We start from the raw sequence: 24,639 nt of genomic DNA on the forward strand, positions 1-24,639 counted from the left end.
TCAGAAGTATCATTGAGTTCAGTGGGGCTTACTTCCAAGTTATGTGAGCATAAGAGTAAAGACTTACTATGGTCATTAATGCCAGTGGAGATTTAATGTTATGCCATAGATACCAAGGGGAAGAGGTGGTGGTGTATTTGAGTCAGAATACTCCCAGTAGCCAGATAATAACATCTGAATGTGATCTCTGTCATCCAATTTAAACTAGACACAAACAGAGTTATAATAGTCCCAGTTTTGCTCACTCAGTCTTCAGTTTTATAATACCTTAGCATCTCTGACTACTGACTGCATATATTATGATAGAAGAGTTCATTATTCATGACATAAATAAATTCTCCTCTCACAATCCCGTTTCAAAGGCAGTTACACTATTAAGAAACTCTATTTTTGGTTCCTAATATGTTTTATACAAATGATTGTTTTTTTTAAAAAAAAAAATAGCAGTCCGGAAAGGAGGGTGTGGGTGTGGGTGTGTAAAATACTGCATATCAGCTAGGCCTGGGCAAGATATCCATATATCGGCCAGGACTGGTATTAGGGGTAGATCTCAATGACAGTTTCACTCAGTGGTATATCTCTGGTGAAACCACCACTGCCTGAGTCCCTCTGCTACCAGCACCCTGCACGCTGAGGGAAAAACAAGCTGCAGCTGGGCATTGGAGGCAGAGGGACTCGGGAGCAGTAGCAGTTTTACCAGCGATATACCACTGAGTGAAGCCATCATTGCGGTCTGCCCTCATACTGCTGCAGAGGGAGAAACAAGCTGCATCAACGAGGTGTGATACAGCTTGTTCCTTCCTCTGCTTAAACAAGCCCCCGTCCCTCTGGCACACATGCACGCTGGTTGTGGTTGCTTAGCCGGGGTGAGAAGACTCCTGCCCCCCCAGCTGAGCCTCACCAGTCCCTCTGTCTCAAGGCAGCAGCAGATGCTGCCTCAGCTTCCACTGCTGCCTTTGGATGGATTGGGGGAGGCACAAACAGGCTGCTTCCTCCTCCCTGTGAGGGAGAGGCAGCCCACCTGCATCTCTCGCCCACCCCAAGGCAGTGGAGGTTGTTGCCCCAGCTGCCTCCACCACCTTGGAACAGGTGGGGGAGGTCTAACGGGCTGCTTCTTCATCCAGGGAGGGAGGGGTAGCCCGTTCGCTCCCCCACTCTGCCCATGCCAAGGCAGTGTATGAGGCAGGCAAACAAACAGAGTGCTAGCACACTTGCCTCATCCATTGCTTTGATATGGGCTTCTTTCTGACATTGTGATATAAATTGCAGTGTTTAGCTGGCGGTATATTACAATGTTGGAAAACAGTTATTGCCCAGCCCTAATACCAGCCACTGAACTGCCTCAACATGAGCCAGTAAGATTTTTGTTGCAGTTGTGGTTGTTTTTCTAGTATTGCAGGCAGATTCACTGCAATAATTTGTGTCTGCATTGATGCATCTTTCTTATAGGATTGATGGTTCTGAAGCATAATCAACCCTGGTACTACTTTGGTGATACAGTCATACCTTGGATCTCAAGCACCTTTGGTCCCAAAGAAATTGGTTCCCAAACAATCAAAACCTGGAATTGAGTGTTCTGGTTTTCAAACAATTTTTGGAAATGGAATATCTGGCATGGGTTCCGTGGCTTCCGGATGCTCCTGTAACCAATCGGAAGCCATGCCTTGGTTTTCGAATGGTTCCGGGAGTCGAAGAGACTCCCGGAACACATTCTGTTCATGAACCAAGGTATGACTGTACTGCTAACTTCTTTTAGGGATGAGAGAGAGTTTGTTGGTGTACCGTCCACTCCACTTCCAAAGATGCCCTGATAGAGGTGACACATGATCAGTAGTAATAATAATAATAATTTATTATTTATACCCCACCCATCTGGCTGGGTTTCCCCAGTTACTTCTCTGTGACATCAAACCGGGGGATATATATATATATATCTTACCCCTTTCTCCCCAGCAGGGAAATGGGGGTGAGAGGTGGGAAACTTGAATGTACTTGTAAGTAATACCCTATATTGTCAAAAATAGAAAATGTACTCAAAAGTAGTTGAAAACACAAATAACTTTTTACAGTTTCCAAGGAAACCCTTACAACATTGTAATATTAAAAATGCTGTCCTTTGATGTTAGAAGTGGAACATGCAAAAGATAAGGTCATGTAGCAGGTAACCATGCAACATAGATGGGGAACCTTTTTCAGCCTGAGGACCACATTCCCCCTGTGGTTGGTGATGCCAGAGACAAAAGTGAGCAGAACTAATGTAAATTTTACTGCATTTGACTCCCCCAGGTCTGAGGTTTCCTACCCCTGCTGTAAAAGAAACACTAATGTGCCCATTGTCAGTTCAGTATGTACATTTTTCTCAGAAACAAGTCCCACTGAGGTCAGTGGTGCTTACTTCTAAATAACTGTGCATAGGATGGCAGTCTGAATGTCTGCAGAAAATAAAAAATATGACATATTTGAAACAGTGCCCCCCTTTTCTGGTTGCAATTTTGATATCCTACCCATTATATAACATGCTTTGGAAAGCCTTCAAGAGAGCACAACTGCAATTTTCCTTGCATGCAGTCCCTTCTCACCTGTGGGTACAGGGCTAGTACTTGAATACAAGGCTGTCTCAATTTCTAATTATGCATATGGAAGAAAACTTTCTTTTGTAGTGGATAAATGTATGGGCTAGGTTGTCTGTTTCACTGATTTTACTATGTGAAGCAAATGTTGTCACAGAGTATATTTCTGCTGGGGTGCTTTCCATTTGCTTTATACCATCTGTGCAGCACATGCAGATTTAATTGCACACTTATTCAATGGTGGTCCTAATTAAAAGTTTTGAAATTTCAGTCTATGGAAGGCTAGTGGCCTAATTCACACAATCAAATCCTAGTTCAATAAGGCAGGGTATGCACAAACTTTAAGCACTAGAACACAGTCCCTTTGGTCTTCCTTTTGTGCCAGCACAGAAACAAAAGCTACAGTTTACTATAGTTTCCCTTGACATGCGATCAGGCACTATGATTAATAGGTTCCAAACAAGCAACGATTAAGAAATCAAATGTTTTGATTGCCTGAATGGCATCTCATTGTTGGGCAACATGATCATCTTGTGTTCTCAGTTCTTCTGTTCCAAGAAGCCTTTTGTGATATTGTAGAATTGTAAGAGGTTCAGAAAAGAGCAACCAAAATGATCAAGGGGATGGATCAACTCCTGTATGAAGAAAAGTTGCAGCATTTGGGACTTCTCTTAGTTTAGAGATCAGGCAAGTAAGAGGTGATATGATGGAAGTTTATAAAATAACCATGCATGGCATGGAGAAAGTAGATAGAGAAATGTTTTTCTCCCTCTCATAGCACTAGAATTCATGGACATTCTATGAAGCTGAATGTTGGAAGGTTTAGGACAAATAAAAAGAAGCACTTCTTCACTCAATACATAGTCAAACTTTGGAATTCCCTCCCCCAGGAGGCAGTGATGGTCACTAACTTGGAAGCTTTAAAAGAGGATTAGATAAATTAATGGAGAAGGCTATCAATGGCTACTAGCTATGAGGTAGCAATACCAATTGCTGAGGAGGGGAGAATGCTATTGTGCTCATGTTCTGCTCACTGGTTTCCCACAGACATCCGGTTGGCCACTATGACAGCAGGATACTGGACTAGATAGGCCATTGGCCTGATTTGACAGACTATTCTTAAGTTCTGATGTTGCCTTTTTTAAAAACAAAAAACTATCATTTTGTTGAAAAGCAAAATTTGTTTATGATAAATAGCCATATAAAACTTGAAAATTAAAGTTCTGTGTAACTTTAATTCTAGAGTTACAAACAGTCATCCCCATCTTACTGTGGACTGAGCAACTTCTGAAGAGTTCTCATTTCTCCTGGAAAAACTGTAAGTTAGAATTTTGGTATACCAATACTTATTGTTGAATATGTTTCATTAACGTATCTGTTTTTTATGTACTGTTTTTAAAGTGTGCTGATTGAAGTAATTTCCTGTTTAGAAATATATCCTAAATATAGCCTGTATCTTTCTGCTGTCATATATTTAATGTCTACAGCAGTATTTGATTGGGTGTGTGGTTACTATCAACCTTTGAATTGGGATGACTAGCAACTTTTTCAAAACAGGCCTTCTAGGTGTTTAAAACATCTGGATCTGAAAGTTTCTCAGGTGCAATTTACCATGCAATTTTCATGGTAACACTTCAGGTACTGCTTGGAAAAAAGATGAAATAAGATATTTGTGTGACTATTAGAATTACCGAAACGTTTAATAGGTTATGTGGCATTAACTCCACAGTCAGTTGGATATAAGCTTTTTTCATATCTCACTCTGTTTTTAACTGGTGGAGTACTCTGAAGTGCACAAACTTTTAATGAGATTATGTGTTTAAAAGCTTTGAAGTGCACTTTTCTTGATGCCAGTGGGTTGACCTTAAATAATATGGAAACAATTAAAACACTGTTTAATGGTGAGACTTTTCCTCATCATTTTAAAAAAAACAATAAATGGAGCACCTTTGGGCCATGCTACTTTCTACGTTAAGATACCATACTTTTCTGTGTATTAGGCGAGGGGGGTTTTTTACTCCCAAATATAGTAAAAAATGGGGGGTCATCTTATACCTGGGTAGTGCAGAGGGGGGGTGGGCAACTGGTTGCATCCGCGAGCAGGATCTAGCAATTGGGTGGGTGAATGGTGTCTGCTGCAAGGGCTGCTTTGGATTGGCTGCTGCTTTGTCAAATGGGCAGCTTATTAGTGGATGTGGCAAGGGCTGCTTTGGATTGGCTGCCACTTCGGCAATTTGGCTTGCGTTGCTTGCGATTGTTAGCGTTTGCCAGCTGGGTGAGTGCTATTCAGTTCGGCATCCCCCCCCCCCAAATTGCTCAACAACCATGGGCATTCCCCCCCCCAAAAAAAGCTCAACAACTCTAAGCCTTCTCCCCCCATTTTCTTAAATTTGAGCACCCCAAAATAGGGGGCGTCTTATACATGGGGTCACCTTATAGACAGAAAAGTACAGTATATTTTCATTGTATAGCTTTTTCAGTCTGTCAGGGAGGTGCTTCTTAATAACTACTCTTAAACTTTGCACAGTGCAGTTTCCATCAGCCTTAGTATTGAATGATTATTTATGTTGCTTAGGTAGCCTGCGTTGATTTCAGATCTTTTATTGTGGAATTGGTGCTATTAATTCATTATGAATAGAGATGACAGCACTGAGCCTTTTGCAAACTGTATATTGACCGGCATTGGCCAGTTCCAAGCATCTTAAATGTATATTGCACGAAACTGAATCCTGAGGGAGCTCCTCCCACAGCCCAAAAAAGTTACTTTAGGAGGAGAAGATTGGAAGTAATGGTGGATGATAGCGGGGCCCTAACCAATCTGCTGCTTCTGCTGCATCTCCTCCATGGAGCCCAAGTGCATGTTTTACATTTTGGACCCAGGTGAGGGAGACAGGGTGGGAAGTGATGGGAAGCACAGAAGCAGCTAAGGAATTGTGCACGTATGCGCGCGCGCACACACACACACACACACACACACACACTTTCTCCAGTCAAAATCTCCCCATTCCAAAGAAGCTTTTCCTGGAGGGGAAGGAGAAGGGAGTTCAGATGCACACATTTATGTATAAATGTAAAGTTAGGCTCTGAATTGGTGTTGCATGCTTTGTCTGTTGTCAGACTTCGAACACAAATTTTCCAGATCTTTTCTTAAATTATGTCATATTGTATCACTGTTCCTCACTAGAGCTTTAACTAGCATTAACATTTCTGCCCATTGTTTTTGTGTTATGTGCAACTTACTTCTACTGGAGTGTTTAATTAACTGGGGGGGGGGGCATCAAAACAGGTTTTAAGGAAAGAGCTAATGCAAATTAATGTAATTTACTTGAAAGTCTTGGGACTACCATTTTGGTTTTGGCAAACACAATATATTTTTAGAAGTCCTATTTGGAGCTGTCAAAATATACTTCATTGGAGAGCCATAGCTTTCACATTTTAAAATGGGAAAACAAAATGAGCATGCCATTATGCGAAAAATAACTAAATTTGCAGATAGCCATGCTAGTTTATAAAGAGAAATGTAAAAGCAACAGTAGTAGCTTTTATTCAGAACAATTCAAATATCAGCAAATACAAAGCAATCTTTTTTTTAAAAAAGAATTCACCTTCAGCTAGATGCTAAGCTTAAAAAAATAGAAAGGGATAGGACAGGAGAAAATGAACTTTTGGAGCATGATGGGGGGAATTAAAGTGTCTATAACATCAAAATGTAGCATGTCAATTGTTATATAAAGCTACATTAGATCATGCTCAAAATCTACAAAACACTGTGTTCCATCTTGCTACAGCATGCAGACTTGTGGGGGGGGGAGGTATTTTAATCATGCCCTCAGACAGAGGCTTTTAGATAAATGCAAATTATTCATGCAGTACATAGTTAAACTATGGAATTTACTCCCACAGAAGGAAAGATTAAAAGAGGATTAGATAAATTAATGGAGAAGACTATCTATCAATGGCTACTAGCTATGATAGCTGTGTTCTGCCTCCACAGTTGGAGGCAGCAATACTTCTGAATAGCCACTGCTAGAAACAACAGGAGGGGAGAATGCTTTTGTGTTTGAATCTTGCTTGCTGGTTTCTCACAGGTATCTGGTTAGCCACTGTGAGAACAGGATGTTGGACTAGATGGGCCGCTGGACTTGATGGGTCATGGGCCTGACCCAACAGGCTTAAACTGGTTCTCTTAAACTGGTACACAAGCCACCAGGTGATCCATGTTAAAGGTTGCAGAAAAGTTGAGGATATCTGTAGTTTGCACTTTACTCATTTTTTGTTTTGATCAGAGCCATATTTATCAATAAGGCCAACAAGGCCATGGCTTAAAGCATCATAATACAGCGCTGTTTTTAACAGTGTCAATATGGAATACGAAAAAGTGCAAGTTGAAACTCCCAGAAATTTTCAAGTCATCCACACAAGGACAAAGGTGTTCAGAACTGCTGCCGTAGAACCATATTTTTTCCTCCCCACTCCCCCGGCCTTTTTTTTTTTTTTTTTTGCTGAACATCTAGCAGCTCAGTGAAAGTCCTGGGAAACTGGAAAGCTTTCCCACTTCCTTGTGATATTTTGGTTGACTCTGATAAAAGTTATTGTACCACAGTTGCTTTGGGATTTAACTAAATTAGATTTAAATTCATGGGAAATGTCTTTTTTGGAATATTGGTAATGTAAAGCATTTTCACCTATGGATGTAAATCATATATTTATGTTTCTATAAAAGCTAGACACTCTGTAGGAATTACTATTCCAATTTGAGAAAATGGAAACTAGGGGATTTCTTACAAGTCATATGGCTGTTACATATGAAGCACATCTTTTTATTTATTTTTGATGGTATACATGGCTGGCTTCTTTGCTAAATTTCCTCAAAGGAATTGAGGCCTTGACAGATAAAGTTTTACTGTGATTATAAATATGAATCAGAAATTTATCATGTTGCACTATATAATTAAATAACATTTATCAGCTGAGTAATACATGCTACTAGTCTGTAGCTGCTGCTGTACCTTAGAGCAAATTCAATTATCATGATTAAATATTGGGTGCTGCAGAATCTTAATTATTGACATGCTAGTCAGTCATTTAAAATCTATTTTTAAAGCACAGCGTGTTTCATCCTGAAACATCAAATATGTTTATACATCACTTTGAATACTGGGGTATAGCTGTCTGAATTCCTTGTTCCTGAGGAATTTCCTGTCCTGTGGTACCTCTGCATTATGCTTCATCAATCTGTCCAAAATAGTCCTTATCCTGAAGCATGCTGCAACCCTCCATTAAGTGTGTAAAGAGATAATCCTCGCTTCTTGCTCCCTCATATCAGAATGTTTTGGGCCCATTTCACAAAACAGTGTTCTGTGCAGCTTCCAGCATTTCCCCTGGAAATTGTGAGCAATATTTAAGAAAGCCCTAGTGAAATGGGAGTGAATGTTGTTCAGTCAGCGCCTATCATTCCTCTATCCATCACTCACTTTCTCCGTTTGCAAATTTAAACCCTAACTCCCATATAGAATCAAAGACCTATGAAGATGGAAGACACCCTGAGGGTTATCCAGTCCAATCCCCTGCAATATGTCCGTATTGTGCTCAAGACCACTGAGGCTGATCTGATTGCATATAAGGATAGGTTTTATGAAACCATGGTTAAACTGCAGTGCTGTTATTTGAACAGAAGAAGCTCCTTCCACATAAGAAGCCAAAATCACATATCTATATTGGCTTATGCCTGAATATTAGGATATGTTTAATACCTTGTTTCTATCAAACTGTTTGCCAGTCTTAAAGCAAGGTCAGAAGGGAGGCTATGGAAGCATTTTGCAATAAGCAATTGCAACAGTTCAGTATTTTGGCCTGCCAAAGAATCTGAATGTACGCAAGTCCAGTAAACAGTGAATTAATGTAGCTTCTGAGTCATAAACAGCACTGCTAAATCCTCTCCTGCTCAAGTAAAAATATTTAAAGAAAAAGCTATAAACTTTTGAACACAATGATGCAATACTTATTTGCTAAACTGGATTAAAAGTATAACATTTTAAGAGTGCTTCTCAAAAATATTTGAGATGGGGTAGATGGAACAAATATTTATTTCAATTTTATTCTCCTTAAAATCAGTTATGTGATGTATATAAGTATGAAACCAGTTTTTTCAACCTCCAGTATCTAGCTGCATTTTATGATGAAACCAATAAAGGATTGAAGCTAACAAACTGTTACTAATTTTGCCTCCTGTTATCTGATTACCTATGATCTTCAACCACCAATAATCTGCTGCTGGCTTCCAGTATTTCTAACATTGCAGTGATTACTCTAAAACTGAACCACCTAAACCTTCATTCTGCTTTTGTCTGCGGCTGCTTCCACTTTTGTCGTGCAAAAAACTAAGGCACTTCGAATCCCTGAAGGACAGGAGACAGAAAGCCATCCATTATGAACCCTAAGCTAGGACTACGCATCTTTCTCTTGCTTCCTGTGTACTTGTTGATAAATCTGTACAGTGCCCTTATATTCATTCCATGGTATTTTCTTACAAATGCTAAGAAGAAAAAAGCTATGGCGAAGCGATTAAAAGCTAAACCCGTCTCGGACAGTCCTGGAAGCCCATACAGAGCCATTTCACATCTTGAGTCATTAGCCACTATAGACTTGCCTGGAGCAGACACTTTGGACAAATTGTTTGACCATGCTGTTGCAAAATTTGGGAAGAAAGATTGTCTTGGAACAAGAGAGATCCTGAGTGAAGAGAATGAAATGCAGCCCCATGGAAAAGTATTTAAGAAGGTAATAACTTTGGTAAATGTTTAAACACTATTAATAAGGTATTTTTAAAAGGTTGATAATGTCTTAAATATCTTACTTGCAGTGAATTGGGATCATTTTTTAAAGCACTTGGTATGTTTAGAGGTTCTTGAAATCTATGCACTTTATTATTTGTTATACTATTCAAATAGTAAGTTCAGGTTTTTAAAAAAACAAATACTTTTTTGTTAAATTAGTAATAAATAGGTCAATGCTCATTTCAAAAGGCATCACCCACTGATAAGTTACTTTGTCAAGCAAACATAGATATGAAGTTTAATACTTGTTCCAAGTATTGGAACTATCTGTCTGAAGATATTTACTTTGTATATATTTCAGTGGCATTTCTATTGCCATGTGGATTGTTGGCTGCTAATCAAGGGAGAGGATTCTAAAGTACTTCAGAGAACAATGTTATTGAACAAGCTGTATTGATATAGTACGAAAACGTCGTATTTGCACAGACACCTTACTGGGCAGGTTTCTTAGCACTACAAACACAGCTGGCCTATTTTGAAAGTTACCTGCATTTCTTTTAGACCAACATTGTGGCTGACTTTCTTAATGATGAATAAAATATTTAGTTTTTAGGCACTCTTGTTCTAGCAAATACTGTCTCATATTATATTGATCAAGTCTTTCAATAGTATATTTTACTTATTTATTTAGGAGCCTACTAACCAAAGTTCTTGTATATTAAACAACTGTTTTACTCTTTAACCAGCTGATCTTAGGAAACTATAGGTGGCTGAACTATGAGGAAACTAACCTGAAACTGAACAACTTTGGGAGAGGATTAGTTTCACTTGGACTAAAACCAAAGAGCACAGTTGCTATTTTCTGTGAAACCCGAACTGAATGGATGATTGCAGCACAAACCTGTTTCCGATACAGCTTTCCTCGTGAGTATTGATGCTTTATCTGGCATATATGAGCAAGAAAAATAGGACTCTGATCCCCAGGCTCCTTGTTCCCTCCTTTCCTGGTCCTATATTTCCCTCCTCACTGCAATGTTATCTCCTAGTTATCAAAACTAACTTTAAAATACAATGCCAGAGTTTACTGTCCATGATGTTTCTGTGTAAAACTCAAATGGGTAAGCACAGTCGTCATTTGGAAGTCTCTTGATTTGCATGAATAGTCACTGTATTTTTCTTACAAACTTCAGAATTTTGCATTGGTATGTCAGGTTTATTCTACTTTGGGATAGTGGTGGGGTTTTTTTTGCAGTAGATGTGAAACATAAAATGAACATGAAAAACCAGAATGCTTTTACTCATTCCTCAATGCAAAATAATTGATGATGGCTAAGGAAATACAAATTTGGTTTTAGCTTTTTTTAAAAAAAACAAACAAACAATCTCCCCCTTTCTGTTAAACAGTTGTTACTTTATATGCGACCCTTGGAGAAGATGCAGTAACCTATGGACTGAACGAATGTGGAGCATCTTATCTAATCACTAGCACAGACCTTTTAGAAGGCAAACTCAAGGTAAGTCTTGATGAGATATCTTCATTTGGTATAAATAATATTAATCTTGCAAAAGATATGGGTTGGGTTGCTGTTAAGTTTCATGGAAAACTAATTCAACATTAGGCTGAAATTCTGGAGATCGTGTGGACTAACTTGTGGCTATGTGTATTTTGTAGTGGGGATGCAAAGTATTGTCTTGGCTTATAAATCAGTGGGACTCTCAATAAATTCCCTTCATTGAAATTATTTGAAAATTCTAAACAAACAAGTAGCATATTGACCACCATGATTTGGGCACAAAGCTGGAAAGCCAAAGTGGAAACAATATTGATAGCTTCTCTACTTTTTGTGCAATGTTCATCTGAAGGTTTTCATAGTTCTAGTATGAACTAATATATAAAAATATGCTTCCATTTGGACTGGATGCTTAGTGGCTGCAGGTAAGGGGAGTAGATTTTTAAAGCACTGATACTACCCCAACCATCATAAGGATAGAGGTATCAAAATAAACAGGCAATATGTTAAGATCCTTTTCTGTACACTCTGTAATCAACCTTCAATTATTTCTTCATCAGAATGTTTTGTCAGAAATCCCCTGCCTCAGACATATCATTTATGTGGACAAGAAGACTATCAATAAGTCAGACTATCCTGAAACACTAGAGATCCTTAGCATGCAAGCAGTAGAAGAACTGGGAGCCAAATCAGAAAACTGTAAGTGGACCATGTGAAAGGCTAGTACAGCCGCTTAAAGTAATAAAACACTTCTTTCACTATAGTAAGCAAAGTTGTAAATATATGTTAATCATAGGGAAGAAACTGTAAGCTGTTTAAAATATAAGCTTCTCCCTCAATATTGTATGCACATGTGTATTTATTTAAAATGTTTCTAGCCCATCCTTCATCTATATTGGGATAGGAAACTCTTTCCAGCCCAGGAGACACATTGCCTTATGGACAACTTTTTTGGGAGCCAAATACCTGTGGTGGTGGGTCCAGATGCAAAAGTGGGCAAAGCAATGGTGTGACTCTTACCCTTGTACATTATCTTACATTCTAGCCATGAGGTTTCTATAACTACCACACATCTCTTCAGCCTCCTTTCAGGCAAGCGGCATTATCACAGTTCAGTAACACATTTCAGCCCAGGTTAAATGAGTAAAGGAAGGTTTGGCCTGTGGAATGGGTGTGGTCTGGAGAGTGTCCCAGGGGCCAGATAGAGAAGGCCACATTTGGCTTCTGGGCTTGCAGTTGGTTCCCCAACACTGATCTCTATAGATATGAGGGTGAAGTACAATATATACTGTACAGTACATAATAGAAACAAACCATACAATAATCTTATAAAACCCTGCATCTGAATAAATAGAAGCAGATATAATCAAAGTACAGTAGCAGGTAAGATCAAACTATCAAATTCTTAAAATGCTGTGTCAAGTAAGCCCTTACATGCTGCTGAAATAATAACAATGTCACCACCAGTTGCACTGCTAAAGAGGGGACATTCCACAGGCACTCTAGATTGGCAATTCTTATTCCAGTGAGTAGAGTATTAAAATTTTGATAATGCAATATTCTAGGGATGGGGTCCCATTTGGTCCACCAGGCTGACAAATTTTCCAAAAACCATGCTCACCTCTCCCACATTGATGTGATATGTGAAGTTGGATGTAGGACAGGCAGATATGTGGCTGGATCAGCTGCAGAAAGCAGGACTGAATTCCCTGTGCAGGGATTTTAATTCTGCTTGGTCGCTGTCTCCCTCAGTTCCCATGTCTAAAGCTTTGGTAGGTGGACAGAATTACTACCCCAGGGTATATTCCATACTTGTCCTGTTCTGGTCCCACATATGAGCCCACAAGGCAAGGCAAGATTGGTTTTCACAGCACCAAGGAGGACTAGTGAACAATTTGTTCTGACAAGGGTTGGAAGTGAATTGAAACCTCTTGTGCCTTTGCCTCCAATCCGCCTCAGATCTTTCCTTCTTGAGGACTAGAGTTTTCTTAAAAGACTAACTCTCTGGCCTGAAGACAGACACATCTCCTGCAGTTCATGGCTTATCACTATGTGTAGTCCTTGTGGCACTAAAGTGGTTGAGGTAGTGGGAGAAGTGTGCAGGCCCTCAGGCCCAGGAAATACACCTATAAGAATACTGGATTTGGTTTTATTTCAGTCCTGCTGCTATAGGAGCTAGTTCAATGGGCTCCTGCCTGCAAGCCTCAAATTAAGTGGTCCTAGCATCAGGCTCAAAGCCAGGAATCTGGTCTGGTTCCTTTGCTAGTGACACTGTAGCCTCTGACCTGGTGTGCTGGTCACTGCTGGATTCCAGGTTCACAGCACCACTCGCATTCATTTTAAAACTTGCCTCATAACAGTCACCTTCAGTGGAAGAGCTTTATCCTGTTCCTCTGTGCCTGCATTGGAGCAAAGCATCAGGAAAACAGCTGAATCTTCCAGATGTCAGCCATAAGTTGATAGTTCTTTCAAGTCCACCTGAAGCCTTGGCAGAGGGGCAAACAAAGCACCCAGTCAACCAGCTAATTTGTCAATAAAGATGAAGCCTATTTTTAACCCATAGCCAGAACCATGCATCCTGTTCAGCAGGAATAGATAGACACCAGCAGGGTATGGATCCCATTCCTGAAAACTATTTGAGCCCTTCTCCAAGCAGGATACTTTTGATTTAACAGCAACATAAAAATGGCATGTAGATGTGTCACATATCTTAGTCTTTCACTGCTTTCTTCCCAGTGAGATTAAAGTTGCTTTGGAAATTTCCATTGCTAGAAAGAAGCTCTAGTTCTAAGCTAAGAGACAGAAACTTCTGGGACTTTTTGACCTTTTATAGGAATGCAGATAAGAGTATTCGGGTTTTGGTTTCCCACACAGAGAAAGCACTTACAGTCGAATTTCTTCATAAATTTTGTTTATACCTTGTTTTTCAGCTAAGATTGGCATCAAATATAAAATATAAAATTCATTTTCTGTGATGTACTGATTTGTAATGCTTGTTGCCCCTGATCTTTTTTCTAGTAAATATCTCTCCAAGTCGACCTACTGCCACAGATATGGCCTTAGTAATGTACACCAGTGGCTCCACTGGGAAACCTAAAGGAGTGATGATGATGCATAAAAACTTGATAGCTGGAATGACAGGACAGTGTGAACGGATACCAGGGTTGGGGTAAGCATTTCCTGTTTTTCAAAGATGTATGTCAAAAACTCAAACTCCATTTTTAAAGACAACACTGTCTTTCTGTAATCATTTATGGTGCAATCCTGCTTTCTCCCCATGGAGGATCAGGGCATAGCAGTATACCTGTCAACAGCATGGCAACCAGAGGAATTGGGCCAATTAACGCCTTTTTGGTGCTTCCTCTCACCTGTCACTTAGCAATGATTAAAGTTCATGTGGGTGGGTGGCACTTGCTGTTAACTGCAGCTACTGATGGACAAGCAAGGAGGGAGGGCAGAGAGGATTAGGTTGGCCCATTCTAAACCCTCTTCCTATCACTTTCCATTCCTTTCTCTATGTGTTTTTACATCCTGCCCCCAGCAGATAGAGTGGGGGACTGCACTCTGGCTGAATCATTAGCATGAGACTGAACTGACAAGGACTAGAATGGGTTAAACAGAACAGTGTTCAAAAGAAGAGATAAATTAGTCTGTATAAGATAAAAGTTATGTGTTTTTCCTAGGAAATGTTATTTATTGATCCTAGGTTCTTACTTTGGCTATTTACTTGCCTCTTACTGGATTATAACTTTGCACCTTGGACAGGATCATTCTAAGGCTTTACTACAGCAACAGTAGTGATAGAGTATTTAACTCTGGTGCTGCTAAAGTTAAGGGGGAGACATAGGAGTGGAAAACAAACAAACCCTTTATAAAACAGAAGTCTGAAATGTTTGAATACTAGTCTGAGGATTTTGTAATAGACTTTTGGGGCATCATATATGGGGCCCCACCAAACTGTGCTAGATATGTGGGGAGAAGACCAGACAAAGGAAATGTAAGTGCTGGTGGCTGATACTTCACCAGTATTTTGGAAATTGGGTACATCTTGGAACTGACATGAATGCACCAAAGGGAAGGTTTATTGCCTGGAAGACTATTGGTGAGGAAGTGGGAGAATAGAAACAGACTTTAAATGGAAACCTGTTGTAGCCTTAAGAAGGGCAATAATAAAACAACAGTGGAAACCTATTTTAACCTGATGTCTTCAAGCTGGAGAGAATACTCTGCTTGAAAATAATTGACAAGTCCAGGAAGTTGAATAGTAGGTTCAAAATTCTTTCCATTGGTGAGATGTTTTTAAAGCTTTCATCTGTTAAGTAATTTTTGCCTGGCTATATGTTAGAGAACATAGATCCAAGAAGCCCTCAATTATGAAAAAGGAATGTAGAATAAAAACTGTTTTCTGTGCTTTATAAAAAGAGGATTAGACAAATTCATGGATGGCAAAGCTATCGGAGGTTAGTCTCCACAATGGCTATGTTATACCTCCACTGTCAGAGGTAGTATGCCTCTGAACAAAAATTGCTGGGAATCACTGGTGGAGGAAGTGCTGCTGCACTAAAGTTCTGCATGCAGGCTTCCCATGGATATTTGGTTGGCTACTTTGAGAACAGAGTGCTGGACTGGATGGGCCTTTGACCTGATCCAGCAGGGCTCTTTTTAAGTTCAGATAACCTGCATGCTATACTGAATCACATAATTTTTCTCCTTTAGACCCAAGGACACATACATTGGCTATTTGCCTCTGGCTCATGTATTAGAACTGACAGCAGAAATTTCCTGTATTACTTACGGCTGCAGGATTGGATATTCCTCTCCTCTCACACTATCAGACCAGGTAAGCAAATGTATTGACCTCTCCTGTTGGTTGTTCAGAAAGAAAGAAATGTATTAACATTCAGTTGAATTAACACAACAGTTGTGAATAGCATGGAGATGATTTGCAATCCTAGACTTGCCACATGTTCAAAGCGCAGTAGAGGCTAGTGTAGGAAAGTGTAACATCCAAAAAGGCACTCAGGAAACCTTGCTCAGGAAACTGGTTTTAGAAAAATCTAGTTCAACAGCATGATCCACCCCTCACCACCCATAGTCATCTTTAGGATCAGCTTTACAACTAAATAAAAAGAATTGTACCCATCCATAGCATTCTTAACAGCCTGCCCATATATATGTGTATATAATGGAGTGTCTTGAACAGGCAAGCCCATCAGTTGCTTACCCTGACGCACTATAATATGTTGAACATGCAATAAATAATATTTATCTTGCTCACTAACTGAATAGCATGCACAGATCTGTGATGCCAGGAAAAGTTTTGCAGCTCCCATATTGTGTGAATAAATGCATTTAAGCTAGGTTTCAAAGAGCACCACTCCTCAGTATTTTGTCTCATTACTTAGTTGCATCAAGCCCTGCAGATAACCACATACAACTTTGCTGTTTCTTTTAGTATTGAAAAGTGTATTGTTAGTGGGCTTCCTTGTGTTTTTGAGGTTCATTCTCTTTCACTGAATGGAATAAAGTAATTGTTTTTGGAATGTGGCAGTCTTAGGGCTATTGATGTACTTTTAACCGAGATTCTCATACTCTTTTCTTGCAGTCAAGTAAAATTAAAAAGGGAAGCAAAGGAGATTGTTCTATTTTGAAACCAACATTGATGGCAGCTGTGCCTGTAAGTATGGGCTGGGACAAGTGGCTAGTAAAATACTTTTATTTTCCATATTTTTTTAAAAAAAATATTTATTAAGTGTTCCAATTTAATAATCCAATAAAGGCCACATTAAAGATATTCCGAATTTTAAAATATCCAAACAGTCCAAATATTAAGCCAAACCACAAATCTTTGTTTGACTTCCTATGCTCTGAGGTTGGAGGATTGCCATCATCTCACTTTTGCGCTGCTTTCTTAATTAGTCCAGGTGGTTCCCATAAATCAATCCGATGTTAATCCTTCATTCATTTTCACAGCCTCTGAGTTCGTCCAGCAAGCAAGTTATATCAAAACAGTATGTTTCTGTGTGGGTGTTTATTTTCTTCCATGTTTTTCACTTTGGCTTCTTCATGCCAGTTGTTACCCAATACAATACATCCCAAAATGGAAGAAATCTGGCTTTCTGTCAATTATTACAGGCATTTGTCCAAACCTTTCCGTTTCGTCTCATACCATACCAGAACAGATAAGCCTGTACTTTGGCTAGAACCCTCACTTCCCATCTTCCGCTCTTAACAGTCCCATCAGAATTAATTGCAAGTTCATAAATCTTTTCCACACAGTTAATAATTAGATCAAAATTATATCAATATTACGATACAGTCCAGTCTCACTTGCATACATAATCAATCGTTATTCAGACTTTCCAGGGGGATTTGCCAAGTAAAATAGCAAATACGCAGTATATCAAAAAGAAACAAAGGTGGCTCCCTCCCCCCCCCCTTTCCATTCCGACATACCAGTTTCATAGTAAAGATAATCTCTCTTCCACTTGAATCATTTAGCTCCTCAGTGGCTGAATCAGTTGGCAGAGTAGTTTATCTCCCCTCACTCAGAGCATGCTCGTTAATTAAGTCCGAATTATCATCTTAAAAAAACAGGAGTTTCTTCGCTCATGTTGGCGACTTTGGAGAGTTGCCAAAGAGACACACAGTGTTTTCCACCCAGCGCCCCCTCATTCCTACCAGAATCGGGGGCAGGTGTTGGGCGATCTGCGGATGAAGCTGCCCCCCCCCCCCGGCCCTGGGGTGGTTGGGAGGATGGTTACTTCCACCTCATCCTCAAAATATCCTGCGCAAAACAGCAGAGATGTAATCAACAGCCTCTGCCATGGCAAGCCAAACCAGAAGTCTCATTTTATTTTCCATATCATTCACTCCCAACAGCCTCAACACTAAGAAGTAGAGTGAATCTGTATGGTAACTTTTTATTTTAATTTAGTAGTTAAAAGATACAGTGACATATCTTCCCCAATAAGTGTGTACATAGGATTGCAATCCAATATATATATTATACATTTTAGAATTATATTTGGTCCTTGAGTCTGGGATATTTGAGTGCATGATTGAGTGCAAATAATCCATGCTATTACTATAGATATCTTAGCAGCTAATAATTTACATAGCTGACTTGCTGTTGAATATAGGCAACCTAACTTATCTTCATTCCCTGCCACCACAAAATATTGTGATTTTAACCAGCAATTGAGGCTGCAAAACTATGTCCACTTTCCGAAGAGTAGGCTCCGTTGTATTTCACTGGGATTTGCTTCTGAATAGATATGTACATGACTGCACTGTGAAAGACCTAATGCAAGCTATGGCAGAAAGTCCAACTTGCAGAAAAAGAACTTACTTCATTAAGTTTCATGAGTGTCCCATAAGTCTGACCCATATAAAGTAGCATGCTCAGAAAATAAACAAAAGTCAGTGCTGGGGCAATTGGAAAACTCCTTTATGAGTTGTTGTTTTTAACAAAAAGAAAAGAATGGGGTGGTTAGAACTGCAGACCTTGAAGGTTGTCCTCAGATACTATAGTGATGCAAATTAGACACTGTTGTAACTATTTCTTAAACATTAAAAACCAATGTGCTATACTAAAATCTTGTTGAAATAGCATAGCTCAGAGGGAAAGGGAGGAAAGCTCAATTTTTCCATTGTGCATTTCAGCTTGTGCCTACGCAGAATGGCTCCCGGCTAACATTGACCATAAATAGATTAACTAGACTGTACACTAAGCATTGCACAACTAAGGAAAAACTAAGCTGTTTAAAATGAATGAGATTCCTGTTTCCTGTTGCCTTTTTAGATTGCCAGACTGTACTAGTATAAGCAGGAATGGTATTTTTTCTCAACACTCACCTTTATAAAAAAATCTTTCTATAGGAAATCATGGACCGAATTTATAAGAACGTTATGAGCAAAGTTCAAGAGATGAACTATATCCAGAGAACACTATTCAAGATAGGATATGACTATAAATTGGAACAAATAAAAAGGGGTTATGATGCACCTCTATGTAATTTGTAAGTATATTTCATATATGTGCCAGTTAATATGTTAAAGCTACAAGTAATTATATAGCTACGAGTAATTATATAGGGAGCAACAATTGAGTAAATGCATTTTGACTAATTTTGTATTCTAAAGAACCAGTGCAAGAAGCACCCCAGATATGGTCCTGCTGCTGTACATCCTCAAGTGTAGCTGAATAATTCTTATGTAGGGGTTAATCTATTGCACTTTAGGCTACTATTCCAATATCATCTAGGTTGCGAAACCTTTTTAACCTTTCTACCATATGAAACATTTTTAGTGCTAGCACTCAACAAAGGGCATAGAGTGGAAGTTAAAACCATAAAGTTTTCTCCTGACATTTCAGTGGGCTTTGGATGAATGCATTGCAGTCAGAATGTGCACATTTGGATTTGAACTGCACAGTCTAAATCTGGTTTGAAACACAGCCATTATTATTGGGTGTCATGTAAATATGCCTCCATTTAGTTTCTTAAAAATGGGACGGCTAGCCACTGCTGTAACAATAGGGCATAATCCAGATCACATTGTTTGTCAGGAAGGAGATCTTGGAATTGCACATACTTGTTTATTAATGCTAGTTTCTTTTCCTTTAAGACTCTTATTTAACAAGGTGAAAGCACTCCTAGGAGGGAATGTACGCATGATGCTTTCAGGAGGAGCGCCCCTTTCACCTCAAACACAAAGATTCATGAACATTTGTTTTTGCTGTCCTGTTGGCCAAGGATATGGGTTAACAGAAACCTGCGGAGCAGGGACAATTACTGAAGGTAACAATTTTGGGTTACATCATCTCTGTTTCCAGGAGGTCGGTATGGTTTTCTGCTAAATACCATATTTTTTGCTCTATAAAATGCACTTTTTCCCTCCTAAAAAGTAAGGGGAAATGTGTGTGCGTCTTATGGAGGGAATGCAGGCTGCGCAGCTGTCGCTGAAGCCACAACAGCAAGAGGGATTGCTGCACAGCGATCCCTCTTGCTGTTCTGGCTTCTGGGATTCAGAATATTTTTTTTCTTGCTTTCCTCCTCCCAAAACTAGGTGTGTCTTATGGTCGGGTGCATCTTATAGAGCGAAAAATACGGTGATTGAATTAACTTTTCGCTGGTTGTTTTTTTATCTAGTCTCTATACGATGCTTCCAGAGAATCTGTTTGTTGAGCATTCATCTGATTTGTTATCTTAAATGTATGGGTAGGTTACACAATGTTGCATCAAGCAGTTGTTATCTGATGATTTTCAGTCATTTTCCCATTGCTTTCTTTCCTACAAAAGTCTTATTTTGTTTTATTTTGGAAGTGAGTTTGTTGCACAAGAGCGCCAAATCCACTTTAATTGCATTAGTTGAATTTGCCTGTTTCTGCTTGAATATCATCCACAAAACAGCAACAGTCTGGAAGCACCTAGAATTTTAAAATGGAAAAACTCTTTTGGCTGTTGTCTTAAATCTTTTCTGATTTTCCTCTAGTTTCTGACTACAGCACTGGCAGAGTAGGGGCTCCTCTAATTTGCTGTGAGATTAAACTGAGAGACTGGCAAGAAGGTAAGAGAGCACTGCATGTCCAGTACAAATTACATCAGCACTTTCCATTTTTCAGTTACTAATATAATGCATGTATAAACCCTGAAAAACTTACCAGTCAAACTTACAGACCAATCCTATGCATATTTGTTCAGAAGATAATTCCAGTTAAGTTGAATAGGGCTTGCTTAGTAAGCATGTAGAAGATGGCTGCGTTAGCTGCAATTGTATGCTCACTTACTGGAAATAAACCCCATAATTATTATTTTTTTTGGGGGGGTCCTTAATTCTGAGTAACCATGCATAGGCCAGAGTTGGTGTCATCTTTATGCCTGTCATGTAACAGGCTCAATTGGCTTGGCATTAAAGGGGGGAGGAGCATTTTAGGCATTGGTCATTCCTAATAAAGGATGGCATTTTGTTGTCCCTGTGAATTTGGTATCTTGATACAGTTAATCATTGATGTTCACTTCTTCAGTACAGCATTTTATTTTTATATAGCTTTACTGCTTATTTTTATAGCCTGCTTTATAGCTGCTTTGCTTTATTTCTCATTGATTGCAGGAAAGCGAGAACTATCATTGTTATTGCTAATTATTTTATATAACTTTTTCAGGAGGCTATACGAACAGAGACCAACCAAACCCTAGGGGAGAGATTATAATTGGTGGACCTAATGTCTCAAAGGGATACTTCAAAAATGAAGACAAAACAGCAGAAGATTTCATTGTTGATGAAAATGGTCAACAATGGTTTTGCACTGGAGACATTGGAGAGTTTCATCCTGATGGCTGTCTGCAAATCATAGGTGCCTTATCTTTTTTTCTGATTGGACTGAAGTTTGATACTTAAACATTTAATATCCAATGTGTGTCATACTGGAGAAGATCTGTAGAAATCAGTGGACTTAAACAGGTTCCATTTATTTCAGTGAATCTACTCTGAATATGATTTGGTTGGATTTCAGTCACCCATTGTATTATGTCTTCCTGTTATACAGGAGTGTGCTATATTAGAGCCTTAACCAAATTCTGTCTTGCCGTACATCTTAACAGAAATTCTTTTAATCTTGACTTTAAATTTTATGTACTGTATACATTTTTTACTTTGGCATCGAACTCATAGTAGAGTCCCTGTTGCAAAGGCAAATCCCTTGTCACTTTGAATAACAAAATGAAACATCTGATTGTATATTGAGCTTTCTCCTAACACATGGTGTAAATGGAAACATTTATCTGGGTGTTTGCTTCACAAATACAGTGGGACATAGTTCTGAGTAAAGATGTATAGGATCAAATTGCATGCTCTCTCTAAAGCACCATTTCACCCAATTATTTCCCCAGATCGCAAAAAAGATTTGGTGAAGTTGCAGGCAGGAGAATATGTATCGCTGGGCAAAGTTGAGGCAGCTCTGAAAAACTGTCCACTTATTGACAATATATGTGCTTATGCCAAAAGGTAGGTTTGTATGAATTTGTGTACTCATAAATTTGATTTGCTGGTCTCTGGGGGGCTTTTAAAAACCCCAAATTACTTTGAAAAGCAAAGTAGCATATTTAGTTAAAATGAGCCTTGTTCTTTACTATCTAAAGGCTTTCTTGCATGACTATAGAATTGCAGGAGTGGAAATTAGACACAGGGCTGCTTCAACAGGTTTGGAGCTGACACACATGCCTTTCCCTAGCTCAGGTTACAGGTACATTAAGTTGGCACAGAGAAACAGCAGCTGTTAACTCTCTCATCGCTCTGGAAAGAATTGCTGTATTTCAAATAGGTAGCACCTGAATGTCTCCAGCATTTTACAAGTAAAAAAGCAACCCTCTTTTTCTTCATCTTTAGTCTTTATATAGAAATGAGATAATTAACAGCAACAGACTTTTCCTATAAGTAGTAGAAAAACATGGGGCTGTATTTTCCTTTTTGTTCTTACTAACACTTCTGTGTTGGAATTGTGTTGAATCTTACATGCACTCCTTTTTTTTCTTTTCAAGACTATTAATCAAACGTTGTGATAAATGAGTTGTCTCCAGTGGTTTATATCCAACTAAATTTTACTTAGAGCTGACCTATTGAAATTAATGAACCTTTCAGTTGTTGCCATTAATTTCATTGTGTCTACTCTGAGAAGGACTAGCCTTGGATACAACCCACACTACAGATTTGAAGGATTGGAGTACTTTTCTAGCTAAAGCACATAGGAACATATATTTTTTGCAAGCAAAGAAGAATGATTATGGGTCCTGAATGAATTTCTCCTGCATTCTTTTCTAGTGACCAATCTTACGTCATCAGTTTTGTGGTTCCTAATCAGAAGAAATTAACTGCTCTTGCTGAACAGAAAGGTGCAACTGGCAGCTGGGTGGACATCTGTAACAATCCAACAATGGAATCTGAAGTCCTGAAAGAGATTAAGCAGATGGCTAACAAAAGTAAGCAAACAGCTATTTCTGGGTATCAGAATACCGTTGTAATGATACAAAAGTCAGACCTGAAACAAAATGAGACAATAGCAGGAGTGGAGGACCCTCTTTGGCGCAAGAGCCACATTCAGCCCCACAAGCTTTCTAACTAGCCCTCAAGACTCTTCCATGCCACTGCCTCTCACCCCAGGCCATATATAGCCTTATCGCCTAACCCCACTCATACTTGGGGTGTCAGCCATGCCTTCATTTTGGGTTTGTTTATTTTTAAAATACACCCCTAGAAACCTGTTTTCCCCAAACATAGTGACACTTTCCTCTTGTTTCCATGCTCGTTCTGTTTCTTCGGGTGGCAGGCATGAAAAGGTCTGGACAAACACTTTTTGGTTACTTGCCATAGAAAGTGGGGGATATTGTGTGACTGACTGAAATGCTGCCTTTTAGGGATCCAATTTTCCCCTCCTCTCTTTCATTTTAAAAGAGGTTGTACTGGAATAGCCCATGGGAATTCGGTATTCAGCTGTCCAGGACTGCCATCCTTTCCATTCCAAAGATTCCAGCTCCTGGATGCATGCTGAATGCACAGCTTACTTGCAACATGGCTGTGCTTCCTTTTACTTGAAACTTGCTGCGTGGTATTTAATGCTATGAACTGTGCCAAGCAGTGTAAGCCTAGTACTCGAGCACTGCAACATAGCTGAATGTGTTGTGGGCATAGCAAGAACTGTACTGCAAAGAGAATTCAAATTAAGAGTTTTAGGAAATGGGATCTGATTAAAACCCGAAAGCATTAGGAATAAATGCAAAAATGGATCCTGACCTGGGTTCTCTCTCAAAATGTAGGGACTGGATATGCCATAACTGTTCAATAGATTTAAATATATTGATTACTGGGGGTGGGGAACGGTCACTTAAAGTTAACTGGGCTGTGTAAGGGTAGAAAAAGTGGAATTGCTTCTTGGGATGCAGACAGCCCTTGGGAACATCCTAATTCATTACTCTCCTGCCATCTAGTGGCTATATGTACACCATTTTTTTCTTTAAAAAAAAAAAAAACACCCGCAAAACATTTAGGCTTTATTTAATTCAATTCATTTATTTTGCCTCATATTTTTAGCAAAATTTTCACAGCAGTTAACAATTCACGTTTATATTAACATACTATAAACAGTAGAGAAAATATTCTAAAACACCAGTTTATACAGTAATGTGTTGACAAAAAACAACAATGAAATGTAATGAAAGAACAGTATGACCATTCCTTTACCCACAGGATAACAAAATTAGTACGTTCATATGGGAACAGGCAGTCTTTTAATAAGTACTTTCTTAGCAAAAACTGGTACATTTTAAATGGGAGCTTTTAAATTAATTTCTTCCACGTTGGCAGTTAACTTATCATAGCTTGCTTGTTCCTACAGCAATAAAAAACAAGTTGTTAACCAATTGCTTTCCAGAAGTCCCAGTTTAATTCATTGTAAGCCAGAATGGGAATTCTTACTTGAAGAAGCACAACACACCGAAATTAATGTTTATTACATTCTGGCAAAATCAATAGCCTGAATTTTATTTCAATTTTTTTTTAAATGTCTTGTTATATTATAATGATAATTTAAAATTAAATATATTTATTGAGTTACATTCCTTCTCACACTTCAGAAAAGCAGCACATGAAGCTCTCCTTTATTAAATTAATTTATACCATACTTTTCTATATTACCTTGAACTGATCCTGTAAACAAATTAGCAACCAGTGAAGATGTCTAAGGATTGGCATAATTTGATCTGATTCGCTGGCTCTGGGAAAAAGCTT

At 38.9% G+C, this 24,639-nt stretch overlaps 1 protein-coding gene across 10 annotated transcripts in view; it reads left to right on the forward strand.

The window, feature by feature from the left end:
• Positions 1-24,639, forward strand: part of ACSL4 (acyl-CoA synthetase long chain family member 4) — an 81,424-nt gene that overhangs the window by 52,109 nt on the left and 4,676 nt on the right. For 4 of the 10 annotated variants that reach the window (XM_083423639.1, XM_083423641.1, XM_083423643.1 and 1 more), the window contains 14 exons: positions 3,814-3,888; positions 8,855-9,350; positions 10,093-10,270; positions 10,751-10,860; positions 11,418-11,556; positions 13,876-14,026; positions 15,574-15,697; positions 16,463-16,534; positions 18,739-18,878; positions 19,486-19,658; positions 20,353-20,427; positions 21,023-21,214; positions 21,750-21,864; positions 22,678-22,835. In XM_083423639.1, coding sequence (XP_083279765.1) covers positions 9,000-9,350; positions 10,093-10,270; positions 10,751-10,860; positions 11,418-11,556; positions 13,876-14,026; positions 15,574-15,697; positions 16,463-16,534; positions 18,739-18,878; positions 19,486-19,658; positions 20,353-20,427; positions 21,023-21,214; positions 21,750-21,864; positions 22,678-22,835 — 1,978 coding nt within the window. In that variant the 5' untranslated portion in view covers positions 3,814-3,888; positions 8,855-8,999. The remainder of the gene's footprint in view (positions 1-3,813; positions 3,889-8,854; positions 9,351-10,092; positions 10,271-10,750; positions 10,861-11,417; positions 11,557-13,875; positions 14,027-15,573; positions 15,698-16,462; positions 16,535-18,738; positions 18,879-19,485; positions 19,659-20,352; positions 20,428-21,022; positions 21,215-21,749; positions 21,865-22,677; positions 22,836-24,639) is intronic. The other 6 variants (XM_083423646.1, XM_083423640.1, XM_083423644.1 and 3 more) reach the window with 2 other exon arrangements.

This window comes from Podarcis tiliguerta (assembly GCF_965153285.1).
Source record: "Podarcis tiliguerta genome assembly, chromosome: Z".
NCBI classification, from domain to species: domain Eukaryota; kingdom Metazoa; phylum Chordata; class Lepidosauria; order Squamata; family Lacertidae; genus Podarcis; species Podarcis tiliguerta.